Source organism: Lepidochelys olivacea, assembly GCF_965140295.1.
Source record: "Lepidochelys olivacea isolate rLepOli2 genome assembly, chromosome: 16".
In the NCBI taxonomy this organism is placed as follows: Eukaryota; Metazoa; Chordata; order Testudines; family Cheloniidae; genus Lepidochelys; species Lepidochelys olivacea.
In genome coordinates this window covers 14,142,676-14,155,629 of record NC_140426.1, presented here as the reverse complement: position 1 = coordinate 14,155,629, position 12,954 = coordinate 14,142,676, and the positions used below count along the sequence as shown (strand labels likewise).

Sequence of the window (12,954 nt, the reverse complement as noted above, 5' to 3'; positions counted from 1 at the left end):
ACAGTGCTGGAGAGCAGATATGGGAAAGTGGGAACATATCCACTACAAAGGGATGCACAACAGATCACAGCCAAAAGCAAGCAGGAGCAAATGGGCTAATGGAACTCCCTGAGTGTCAGCTCTCCAGACTGGGCAGAACACAGCTGCCAGCTTTCTCACACATACAGGGAAGAGTCATTACACCAATGCATCCAGTCCCTGAGCTTCCAAACAATATCATCTGGCTCCACATTCATTGCAGGATACAGTCACATGAGTCTTACCTTTCCTCCCTTCCCTGCTTCCCCTGGTCATCTCACACTCTTCTCCACTGTCCCTGCTACACAATTTGGCCAATGGTAGTGCAAGAGCCTTGTCTTGGGCCGTGCCTGCCATCTGCCTGCCTTCTTGCAACTCTAGGCTTCATCTACTCTCCGGAAAATATTTCTTCTCTCTCTCACCTAGATCTCACACTTCCCCTCCATCCACAGCTATTATACCTTCATAACAATAAAATGATGGCGCTGATTAATTCCATAAAGCATTTCATGGACACAATTTGTTGCTATACAAAATGCACTTGTGTATATGGCATTGTCTGGACAGGGGGGGTACAAGCCAGAGAGCTAGAAAGCTATCAGGAGATCTTTGATCTCCCCATTCAGCTATCACCAGAAGTTACAGAAAAGAACCAGGCAGCAGAAGGATTATGTTTCCAGTTTCATTCAACAAAGTCTGCATAATAGACGAGGAAAAACTTTACCGGCCTACCCATCTTGCCCCTCTTCCCAGGAACTCCAGGGATACCCTGTAAGGAAAAACACACAGAAAAAAAAATAGGTCTGAATGGGAAAACAAACAAAACAAAGGGAAACAAAAAACAGGCTAATAACTGCGGCACTGGTGAGAAATCAAGATGTTGGCTATTTGCAGTCAGCTGTGAGAGCAAGAGAGAGTGGGAAGAGAAATAACCTTAACCCATTAACTATAACCTCCCCATAGTTCGGACAAGCATCATCCACACCCAGGGGCAGCAGGCTATGCTTAGCAGTAGCAGTAATTAAGCCACTGGCCTGGAATCAAATGAAGGCTACAGCCAAGGCACTCACTAGAGAGCTTCTGTTTATGTTTCTTATTTAGTTCTATGAGCATTAAATCAGCCACTCCGGAGCATTAGAGTCCCTCCCATGCAAGCACACACATGTTCAACGGCTTTTCTTGTTTCTGGAGTCTGTATTTGCTAATCAGGTTGAGCAAAAATAAAAATCAATTTTCATCCTTAGAAGATCTGGTTTGGGGGGGTGGGGAGGGGGTGGAAGAGTGGGCCCTTTACTGTGTGGCTGGCAAGGGGGTGAAATGGCACTGTTTTTAAAAGGGCTTGGGTAAGAAGAGAAGAGAGGAAAGGAAGGTCCCCTGTTAATCAGAATCAATGGTTTGGAAAGCATGGAAGCTGTAAGTGAAAAGATGGGGTGAGGGGATGGGGATTTTCAAAAGTGACCAGTCACACTGGATGCCTCAACTTTAGGTTGCCCATCTGGAGATACCTGAAAGGAGCCCAACAGTAGAAAGGGACAAGCAGCTGCCTTCAGAGAACCAGGCTCCTTGAAGGCATTTCCAGTTCAGCACTCATAATCACTAGTCAATTTGGAAAAACATTTGTCCCAGGCTGAAGGAATGATTTTTTCCTTAAGTATTTGCTTTTCTTACACTGAGATGGACCAAAAGAAAAAAAAAAAATCACAGCAACAATGGAAAAATATAATCCACCTGAACACTCCCCTCTACTTTATGAATAGCAATGTGTCACCTTGCTTGGAACCCTGAGTTTCCTGAGCTGCCCATTAATGTACTGCACAAAGGTCCATCTCCTACATGAGGAAAGGAGCATACTGAAGAGAGTAACCATCTCTCTGTCTCAGTATTAGGCATTCTTTCCTGTTCTTTTAAGAGCAGGCAAAGCGAGGGAGCAGACCACAGAGTCACGTCCAGAAGAGGCTGCAATAGGTATCGAAGAAATTGAGTGATGGATATTCTAGAGACAGAAAGCCAGGGCTTTCCTCACAAAATACTCACTCGTTCTCCATCAGGCCCTGGCAGCCCAAATAATCCTGGGAGACCAATATACCCCTAAGGGAAAGAGGAAACAAGAAGTCAAATACATTTCCCTTCAGCAGTTATTCCATCCTGCCTGAACAGAAGAACGTCCTCCAGCGCTGGTCTATGGCAGCCGTGATGAAATAAACCTTGAGGCAAGTGTATATGCCCATGGACTGCATGGTGCTGGCTTCCACGATGTAGTCCAAGGGCACATACCCTCACACCAGGGATCATGAGGACTCCGTGCAGGAAGAGGCCAGCTGGACGGAACCTTACCTGGGCTGGCTCTGATCGTACCTGAGAGAAATGGAGCTGGGTTGCAGGTTAGCAAGAGAGTTACAACCATGGTCAACTGCATGCCTACGCCAAACAGAGATCTCTGTGGGAGGGCCTGGTCCCCCTGGAGTTTCTCATTCTGTTTCTCCTCCTGTCAGCCGCATACCTGGTCTTCCTTTCCTCCTCTCTCCGCAGTGTCCCTGAAGCTCATCCTTCCCTTCATCGATTCCAAGATCAGAAGACCATTGTGATCATCTAGTCTGGCTGCCTGTATAACATAGGCTGCAGAACTGCCCCTAGATCATTCCTAGAGCAGATCTTTTAGAAAAACATCCAGTCCTGATTTAAAAATTGTCAGTGATGGAGACTCCACCGCAACCCTTGGTAAATTGTTCCAACGGTTAATTACTCTCATGATTAAAAATTTACACCTTTTTTCCCTATCTGAATTTGTCTAGTTTCCATTTCCAGCCATGAGATCACATTTTACCTTTCTCGGCTAGACTGTAGAGCCCATTATTAACTGTTTGTCCTCCGTGTAGGTGCTTTATAGACTGTAATTAAATCATCCCATAATCTGCTCCTTGTTAAGGTAAACAGATTGAGCTCCTTGCATTTATCACTGTAAGGCAAGTTTTCTAATCCTTTAATCATTCTCATGGTTCTTCTCTGCACCCTCTTCGATTTATCAACATCTGTTCCCTCATCTTCCTGCTGAATCCTGTCTCTTGCTCTCCATAGGGCACCCTGTGGTGCAGATTCTAGCCAGACCACTTACAAATACCAGGCCCACCATACCAAATACCTCCACGAGCCTTTCACCAGATTCCTTGTCCTCTCCTCGAGCACCAAGGCCCCACTCTGAAATTGTACAGGCCTTGCATGCTGATCTGGGTCTGCATTAAGCTTCCTAATAGCTATGTACAATGGCTCAGCCTTCTACATGCCTACATTTCCTCCACGATCTAACTTTGATCAGAAGAGTCTCCTCTTCCTCATTAAAATCCAGTTTACTGTAAAGGCATCTCAGTTCAGTAGTGAGTGTCATATATTCAGTTCTGCAATATTTCTCCTGGGCTCTGGGCCCCTGCCTGGGCAAAAGCAGCTGCATAAATGCTATATGTCCTTTCACTTGCAGTAACTGGAGACTTGTGCTTAATTCGCTGCACGCAGTGATTAAAACAAAATGTTACCTTGTGCATTGCTCCTTTGCACAGGACTCTGTCAACTGCATAGCATCAAGCAGAAGTGAATTTTAGCAGGTAGCCACCTCAACGATTTCCCAAAACTTGGGTCGCCATAGAAAAAAATTCAAACACTGACACTGAACTTCTTCCATCCCTCCTCCTTCCCACTCCCCAAATCTCCTGACCCATCCCAATAAGCCTCTGAGACTCTCTGGGAGCCCATCAGACCACTATCCCACACCACGTCAGTATTTCAACTAGTTAGAATTTCACTATGGGATGATACAACCACACAGACAGAGCCCAGCCATCTAACCCACTGTTTGTCCTCTCATCCTGAGTCACAACGCAGCCACCTTCACATCTCCCCACATTTCCTATGAAAAAGCAGTGGGGGAAGAGGGCCCGAAGTGGTGAACAATTCAGGCTCTTTCAGCCATAAAATGGTCGATATCTGGGCTAAGAAATATCAAGACTAAGTTCCCATTAATTGTAATGGAAATTAGAGGTTCAGTTCTCCTAGGTGGCTTTCAAAATCTGAGTCCCAGACATTTAGGGGTAGCAAATGAATGATAATTTTCAAGGGGCTTATCCTGGATTGAACACCCATACCCCGTATGAACGCTGAATTCCTACTGTACCATAAGTCACACAATTCTCTAGTGCAAGATCCTGGTTACTCTAGTGAAATGGGGGATTCAGAAATAGGGTTACTACTTAGTGAAGTGAGAGAAGCAAGCTGTGCTATCACAGACCTGTGTCTACCGGAGTACATTAAGCAGCTGATGCTTCCCCCCACCCCTTTCCCTACCACAGGAATAAAGTTAGCTATGGAGTCAGCTTTTGTTTATTGCTTGCAATTTTTCAAGTGATGGAAACCAGCTGGTAGCATTTACTGTTCATGGAGAAAGGACCACATGGTCAGGAGAGGAGCATTTTTATTGGCTCAGAGGATCACTATGGATTTCTAATTGTAGGTGAAGAGCAAAAGGTGATTAAATGCAGTTTTAATTCTTAATTCATCCCTCAACAGTCAGCAGGAATCCCCAGAGCTTGAGCTGATGAGCAAACCCAAGCTGAGATGCAGGGATATTAATGTTCTCATTTGCATATGGCTTCAAGATGTTGGCTTGTTGTGATGCATAAAGATGTAAAATCAATTCCAAATTTCTCTGCTTATAAAGCTCAGGACCAGCCTACATCTAGAAGAACCCCTCTTCAAAGTATTTGGAGTGGCTGAACCAGTGTGTTTGATGAAGCTAGAGAGGCCTCACTGAGACCAAAGTTGTAGGGAGACCAATCCTTTGGGATTTGGATTTGTTTCCTCTCCAATTCTTTGGACTTTGAAAGGGTTGACTTTGCAGCACAGCAATACTGGGAAGTTGCTCCGTTGGTTTTGGTACAGTTTTAAACCAATTGGGGATTTAATGATGCATCAATTAATTAATGAGCTCTATGTAATAAAAATAAGAAACTTATATTAGGGTTGCAAAGTTGATCACAAGGAGCGACAGATACTAGGGGATAGAACAGGGGGAGAGGAAAGAAAAACAAGGTAAAAAATGGCTCACTTACTCGACTGCCTTTTGGACCAGCTTCACCTATTGGTCCTGGTAAACCCTGAAACACAAGAGAAAAAACAAAGACAAATGTGGAGAGGCTTTAATATAAACCCTAATGAGCAGTGCCATATTTACAGCACTATCCTAGGATGGTTCTGATGATTTCACAACTATCCCAAGGGGTATCAATATGGGAGAATGAGGGGTGGGGGGAGAAGAGGAACAAATCCCTAATTGTTGTGAATTGATGACTCTGCAAAACAGGAATCTTATAAAACACAGGAGCTCACTCTCTGAGACCCAGAACACTGGAACTAGAATGGAGATTTCTGGTCATAAAGACTGGAGAGGTTAACATAGTGGGATGCAAGTAAATTGCAATCAAATGCTAGTTGCAATGTAAAGTGACACCATGTAGACAGTGGCACTCACCAAAAGGTGGGATTGAGCATGCCGCCAATGAACCATACAGACAAGGCGGCAGCTAACTGCAATGTCAAAAATACCTTAACTCCTGGGAGGGGACTGTAGATGGGGCCCAATCCAAAACCCATTGAAAACAAGGGAAAGACTCCCACGGACTTCAGCAGGCTGTGGATCAGGCCCACAGTTCCACATGCAGGGAATGGTTAAAAAGGTATTTTAAATTTTTGAGCTCCAAGACATGAATGACCCTCTTTACCTTCAATAGTGGAAAGACTTGTAATCAATGCACCCACTTTTCTAGCAATGATGAGGGGCCCATTCATGCTCCTTTTGAAGTCACTACTAAAATTACCATTGGGCTTCAAGTGAAGGAGGATCAGCCTTATGACATCTGTAAAAATTAGGTACACTGGGCAGGTTCTATCCAGAACATTGGAAGCTGGGAAAGAATTCAAAATAAATCTCATTGTATTTCTGTACCCACTGCCCTTCCCTTAAGCAGGGCTGTACTCTAAAAAGAGGCCCTATAAAAATTGCATAATGAGCTTCCATGTTTATTGCCTTTCACCAGCTTCCAGACCAAATTTATCTAGTTTACAAGTAAAAAGGACAGGTTTATTTTTTCTTCAGCTGTCAGCTCTGCATATTCAACCTGGGATCTGAAAGTCAAGTTGTGCTCTTTCTGGCTCACACATCATCACCAGTAGAAGATTTCTGCCGTCGGAACATCGTTAACAATTCTGCCTATGATGCACGAAGCAAAATAGAGCCAAGCTCCCTCTCCCATAGCACTGCAGAGCCAACACAGCTGACAGAAGTTACAAATAGTAAAATCTTAGTCAGTAGGGAGAACTGACTGAAAACACACAGGGTTCAGATCTCTTGAATAAGAAGGTGCCATTTTTTCAGAGCCACTTTCTTGACCATAACTGCATTTTAAAAGTACTTTTGTTTTCTATGTACCTGGGGACAAATACTTTGTCCAGAATATCTGACTGGGAGTAAGACTCTGTGAATCCATTAAACAGCATCCACTAATCTTGTCAGTTCACCATAACGCAAATGGTTAGGATGTTGGTTGAACTCATGAACACATGCTCTCACATGATGTTCTGGTGTACAAATCTCTCATGAGCCTTGCAGAGGGTGTGAATGTAACATTCACGTTTAGGTTCATAAAAATATCTCAATCTCTCCTACTGATTGTACTCTCCAGTGAATTAGTCTGTACATTATGCTGTAGATTCACAGACTTGGGTATCTCTAGAATGCTATCAGCACTGTATTTCTGGAATATGCTAAATGAACCCTCGGTTGTTCATATTCACTCCTAAGATGTATGAATGCAGAAAGTTTCATCTAATATCTGCACTACCTTATTATTAATAGACTAACAAATCAGCATCTGTATGGAGTCATATGAAAGTGATCACACAGTACAAGCCTACCTGTGTACATCTACAGGAGAGCTGGAAAGTGTAAGTTCCATCTAGGATAGACATACCCACTAAAAGTAGAAGTGTAGCCATGGCAGTACGAGCGGCAGCTGTCCATGGTCATAGCTAGGGTCTTGGATTGGGACTGCACTTGGGGCAGCTAACCTTTCCCACTGCTCCCACCACCATGGCTACACTTCTCTGTTTAGTACACTAGTTCAATCAGAGCTAGTGTGGGAAAGTCTACCTGAGCTGGAAATTACACCTTGCAGTTCCAGAGTAGACATACCCCCAGTAGGGCTAGGTACAACGTTTAACATTAAGCTCAACCACGAGACAACACTAATAATTACATTTTCTAGTGTTTACCTGGGATTTTTTTTTCCTTGAGATACATGGCTGTGTTCATACCTGTATGACAAGAGTGTGACTCATTCTGGACCCAATCCTGTAAACCCTAACTCACGGGACTAATTCTACAAATCAGCAGGAGGCGCTGCTAGCTGCTCCACGTTTTTGAAAAATCAGACTCTTCTTTAGGTTTCTAAATACAGACTGGGAGCCTGGCTTTAAGGTACTCATTTTTCAAAATCTTGGTGATTGACCTTGCGTGAATAAAATTTTGCAGGACCAGGGCCACGGTGATGGAGGATCAGGGGACAGTTCCAGCTGGAGCCTCATGCCTCTGCGCATGTTCTCCGCATTCATTCCAGGCAGTCTAGAGCATGCATCATTCCAGAGCAGTTATTAAAGAAAGTGCCTGAGCCTGGTCTATTTTCCTCTGCAACATTTTGCACACATAAAGGGCTTCTGGCACATTTTTTAGAGGGTAAAGGCCAGAGAGTCAGTTTTCTTCTGTCTCTTTAGTCTATTCCCCTTTGCAGTCAGCTCCACCTACACCTTACTACTGTGCTGCAGGGCTATTTGTTTACTGCAGCTCACAGCAGGACAAGATTGGTGTGCAAAAGTAAACTGATGTGGAGTGCTGGACCACCTGGTCCAAGAGAGACATTTGGCACTCCTGCTCTTGGATTATCCCCACTGTAGCCCGTGCATCTATAGCGTTCATGCCTGTAAAGGAACTGCTAGGATAAGCCAAACAGGTTCACAGTGTGTCTCTCTATGGAATTTTTATCAGGCTAGGGAAATGGATGTCTCCATTAGATGCATTTGGATAAAAGACATAGGAGAGACTGGAAGAATTTTCCTCCATTGTTCACATCCATGGCCAGTCTGTATGATATAATGTCCAGTGAGCATGTCTGTAGGGGAGCTGGAAGATTTACCAATATGTGGATACAGCCAGCTACTGGGAGAGAGTAGGTTCTGCAGGGGTTAAATTACTGACCCATCTCTCAGATCTCACATGCCATAGAGACTGGATCTTGAGGACACACAGAGCAGATTTTCTACTTTAAGAACGGGCAAGATGTGTGTCCTGGATGCCATCTTACAGTTTTTAAATGATTGGTGACATTGGTGATCACAGCATCGTGGCGGGAACTTGTTCTTCACCAGGGATTGTGTGGACATGTTGCTAAAAACAATATCCAGCTGCACCCACTGTGTTTAGCGATTATATTGTGGCTCTGCTTTGACAGGCTGTAAATATGCTGGAGGTGGAGGGCTATGGATCAGGCAGCATGGGTGAGTTTGCTATGGCTAACCATTTGCTCTAATAAATTGGTTAGTCTCTAAGGTGCCACAAGTCCTCCTTTTCTTTTTGCGAATACAGACTAACACGGCTGCTACTCTGAAACCTGTCATAGTGCTGTACAGTAGCACATGAGGGACTAGCTAGTAGTCACTTCCTCAAGGGATCTCCAAAAGCAGACTGACCCTATTTCCATAGTCCCTCTAGCAAAAGGCTGAGCAGACAAAGCTTCATAGGTAGAGTTTGCTGCTGGCTTTAATCACGATCTTTTATTGTCACTACACTTCTTCTGTCTTAGGTTTTTCTCCTATTTGATATTAGGTATTAAAAGTGATCTGCAAACTGCAGGTAGTTAGGATACTAGGCATACGCCCCCTTCTCATCTCTTTATGATTAATAAAGTAGGTCTGAAAAAATGTGGCCAGATTTCCCTTGTTTTTATCTTGCAAGTTCAGATCCTGCCCACCACAGAAGACACTGTGATGACTGGAGAACGGGTTAAAATGACGGCATCCCATGAGCTAAGAGAGTGAAAATTGAGCAACTGAGGGAAGGGATGTTCAGCTAGCCAGGTTCTTTGCTCATTTTTCTTCCACACGTGTAACTCTAGTGCCTGACTGACACTTGAAAGAACGAATATTGTTAAAGATGCTGCACTCCTTCCCTTTGCATTAAGGGATGAAAACCTCCTCCCACCTGGGCCATTCCTGGGATGCAAGGCATTGCAAAGTGGGCAGGGAGATGCCTTGACTCCAGGGGCCACAGAGAATACTTGTTCCTGCACCCGCCATTGCACCTGGCTCTTGTGTAGGGTCAGAAGGAAGGGGCATGGTGGCTCCTTGTTGTGTCCACAGAGCATAACCTGGCCCATAGTGAGCATAGTTCCAGAGATAAGGTCTATAAGGAGAAACTGAAGCTATATGGAACAGATTCTACAGAGTTCCCATCTGCAGGGAATTTTTAGTACAAAAACCACAGGTGCTGCCATACAGAATTTATATCTGTGAAGGAACAAAACATGCTTAGTAGTTTTTCCTTTGTTTACGTCTCCAACAAGTGCAGATCCTGCCATGATCGTGTCTGCACAGGACCTCCATGATACTCCGAGCAGATTCTCCAGGGATCACGTCAATTTGTCGAATGAGTATGCTTTAGTTTTTCAAAGACAATGATCACAAGGAACAGAACGATTTCTAAGAACCTGAATGTTCACTAACAAATCAGAAAGGACCAAATTATTTATGCTAAGGGGGAAAAACAAACAAAAAGAAACCAACACATTCCAAGGTGTGAGCACCGTATTTAGTGGAGTATGCTTATATCTACCTGCATACCCAAATCCCTACTCTGTGCACAGCACGGTAAGATTTACTGCACCTGCCTGCCAGGATAACCTTTGGCACCTGGGCTCCCGTCTGGTCCTCGTTCACCCTTAAAAGAAAAGCACACAAAGGTGAGGTTAATGCTACAGCCTATTAGATTTTGGGAGTGGGGGGCTGTGAATGAACTTGTTTCCGATTTATAAAGAGAAAGAAAATTTTGATAAAAAAAGGCAGAGGAATAAATTTAAGAAGAAGAAAAAGCTACAGAAGCCAACTCAACAGGATCTAGGCATAAAGCAAGCGTTGCTGTCTTCCCACCTCCACTGAAACTTGCAGATAGTTTGGAACAAGGAGGCTAAGAGAAGGTGTAAGGCTGTGTCTATATCTCTGGCATATGGAACTGCTTTACCAGGGGGAAAGCTCTGCCAAACTTTTTAAAAACTAAATGGATTCATGTATAATATCCTTTAACATCATCTATAACAGGCCTTGCTATTCATTGCTATTTGACTGCAAACATCAGATTTATCCAAATAAAAAAAGGGGGTGGAACGTGAGTTACAGTCAAGTACTTAGTATGATGTGGTTAGTTAGTAAACTCCAGCTGAAAACTTAATGTAAAGAAAAAAGAATGAGTATAAATCTGCCCCTATTTCCATTGTATAAACTTGCACAAGTTTGGGCAATAAATGTTGCAAATAAATTAGAAGCTTAAATAAGTCCCTCCTTTCTCCCTGCCCCCACTGATGTTTGGTTAACATATGTGCATAACTCCCAATTAGCACGGGAGTTAGCTGCATAAATCGTCTCTCTATTAGGCTGGCTCCGAAAAAGCACTTTGATTCCACTGAAAAGCTTGGTAAATGACTCAGCCTGATTTCAGATTATTAGCAGACGAGAGATAAACTACAAAGAGGGATGGATTTAAAGTCTTGGAACCTGGAAGGGGCACTCACCTGGTCTCCAGGATGACCTGGTGGTCCAGGGTAGCCTTTGTATCCCTGTTTAAAAATATAAGAGTAACAGAACAAAATAATCAGAACTTTGTTTGAATTTCTCATCCCAGCTCAGTACTATTTAAGCTCAGTACCAATGTGGACACAAGAACAAATGGATATAAACTGGTCAATGGGAAGTTTAGACTTGAAATTAGACGAAGGTTTCTAACCATCAGAGTAGTGAAGTTTTGGAATAGCCTTCCAAGGGAAGCAGTGGGGGCAAAAGACCTATCTGGCTTTAAGATTAGACTTGATAAGTTTATGGAGGAGATGGTATGATGGAATAACATGATTTTGGCAATTAATTGCTCTTTAAATACTCATGGTAAATAGGCCCAATGGCCTGTGATGGGATGTTAGATGGGATGGGATCTGAGTTACTAAAGAAAATTCTTTCCTGGGTATCTGGCTGGTGAATCTTGCCCATATGCTCAGGTTTAGCTGATTGCCATATTTGGGGTCGGGAAGGAATTTTCCTCCAGGGCAGATTGGAAGAGGCCCTGGAGGTTTTTCGCCTTTTTCTGTAGCATGGGGCATGGGTCACTTGCTGGAGGATTCTCTGCTCCTTGAAGTCCTTAAACCACAATTTGAAGACTTCAATAGCTCAGACATAGGTGAGAGGTTTTTCGCAGGAGTGGGTGGGTGAGATTCTGTGGCCTGCATTGTGCAGGAGGTCGGACTAGATGATCATAATGGTCCCTTCTGACCTTAATATCTATGAATCTATGAAAGCTCTATAGAGAAGTTTCCTCCAAATCTATAATCCGTTTTATGATTCATGCTAACTTTTCACCTCCCACCTTTTGTCTGTTTAGACTAAGCTCTTTAGGGCAGTCAGCTACCATGTGTGTGTACAGCGCCTAACACAGTGGATCCTTGTTCTTGGTTGGGGCCTCTAGATGCTACTGCAATGCAAATAACCACCACTCGCAGCTGGATTTTCAGTATCACAGATGAAGCTGCTTTGTTTGTACCTGAACATTATCCATTAGGAAGGGCTCAATCTTAGAATGGAGCTGGAAAAACATATCTACAAAATGATCTACCTGACTAGTCACATTCTCTGTGTCCTGCAGTGACCTCCCCCAATTCCCGTTAAATCAGATTCATGGGATGAAATCTTGATTGTATTGAAATCAATGGAAATTTTGCAACAGACTTCAATACAGCCAGGATTGCATCCATAGATTTTAAAGCAGAAGAGACCATTTGGGTCATCTAGTCTAGCCTCCTGCATAATACAAGCCACAGAATTTCACCCAGCAATTCCTGAATCAAGGCCAGTAACATAGGGTTCAGTTATCACATATATCTTTCCAAAAGATATCCAAGAGATGGAGAATCCATCACATCCTTTGGTAAATTGTTCCAATGGCCAACTACCCTCATTTATTTATTTTGCCTTATTTCCAATTCAAATTTATCTAGCATCAACTTTCAGTCTTTGGATCTTGTTATGCCTTTGTCTGCTAGATTAAAGAGCCCGCTGTTATCAGGCATCTTCTCCCCTGTAGGTACTTAAAGATGATCAAGTCATCTCATACTTCTCTGATAAGCTAAACAGGATGAGTTTCTTAAACCTCACATTACAAGGCAGGTTTTCCAGACCTCAGATTATTCTTGTAGCTCTTGTTTGAGCCCATTCCACTTTTTCAGCCTCTTTTTTGAAGTGTGGACACCAGAAGTGGACACTATTCTGGTAATCAGCTGGCCAGATTATGTGGTACATCTTTTTATTAGAGGATAAAAGAGTTTATAATTTTCACTGCCAACAAACAGACCCTTCATTTTAAGGTGTGGTTTACATTCTCCAGATTTACTTAGATCTCCCTTTGTATATCAAGTAACATGCTTGGATTTTATACTCTTTGTCTCCCTTTATTATGTTACTGTAGCTATTTAAAATAAACTAGTCTCCATAAAGTAGAGGCAAAGCACATCAGAAGATTACATTTAGTTAGGGACTAACGTGATAATTGGGCTACTACGGAGGACACAAAAAATAGAAAAATGTAAC

General features: G+C 43.2%; 1 protein-coding gene across 1 annotated transcript in view; it reads right to left on the bottom strand.

Moving 5' to 3' along the window:
* COL27A1 (collagen type XXVII alpha 1 chain) overlaps positions 1 to 12,954 on the bottom strand; it is a 247,496-nt gene that overhangs the window by 158,937 nt on the left and 75,605 nt on the right. Inside the window, exons 9-13 of the mRNA XM_084650113.1 lie at positions 10,896 to 10,940; positions 9,995 to 10,048; positions 5,115 to 5,159; positions 2,053 to 2,106; positions 743 to 787 (exon numbers count right to left, since the gene is read on the bottom strand). Of these exons, the coding sequence (XP_084506239.1) occupies positions 743 to 787; positions 2,053 to 2,106; positions 5,115 to 5,159; positions 9,995 to 10,048; positions 10,896 to 10,940 (243 nt within the window). The remainder of the gene's footprint in view (positions 1 to 742; positions 788 to 2,052; positions 2,107 to 5,114; positions 5,160 to 9,994; positions 10,049 to 10,895; positions 10,941 to 12,954) is intronic.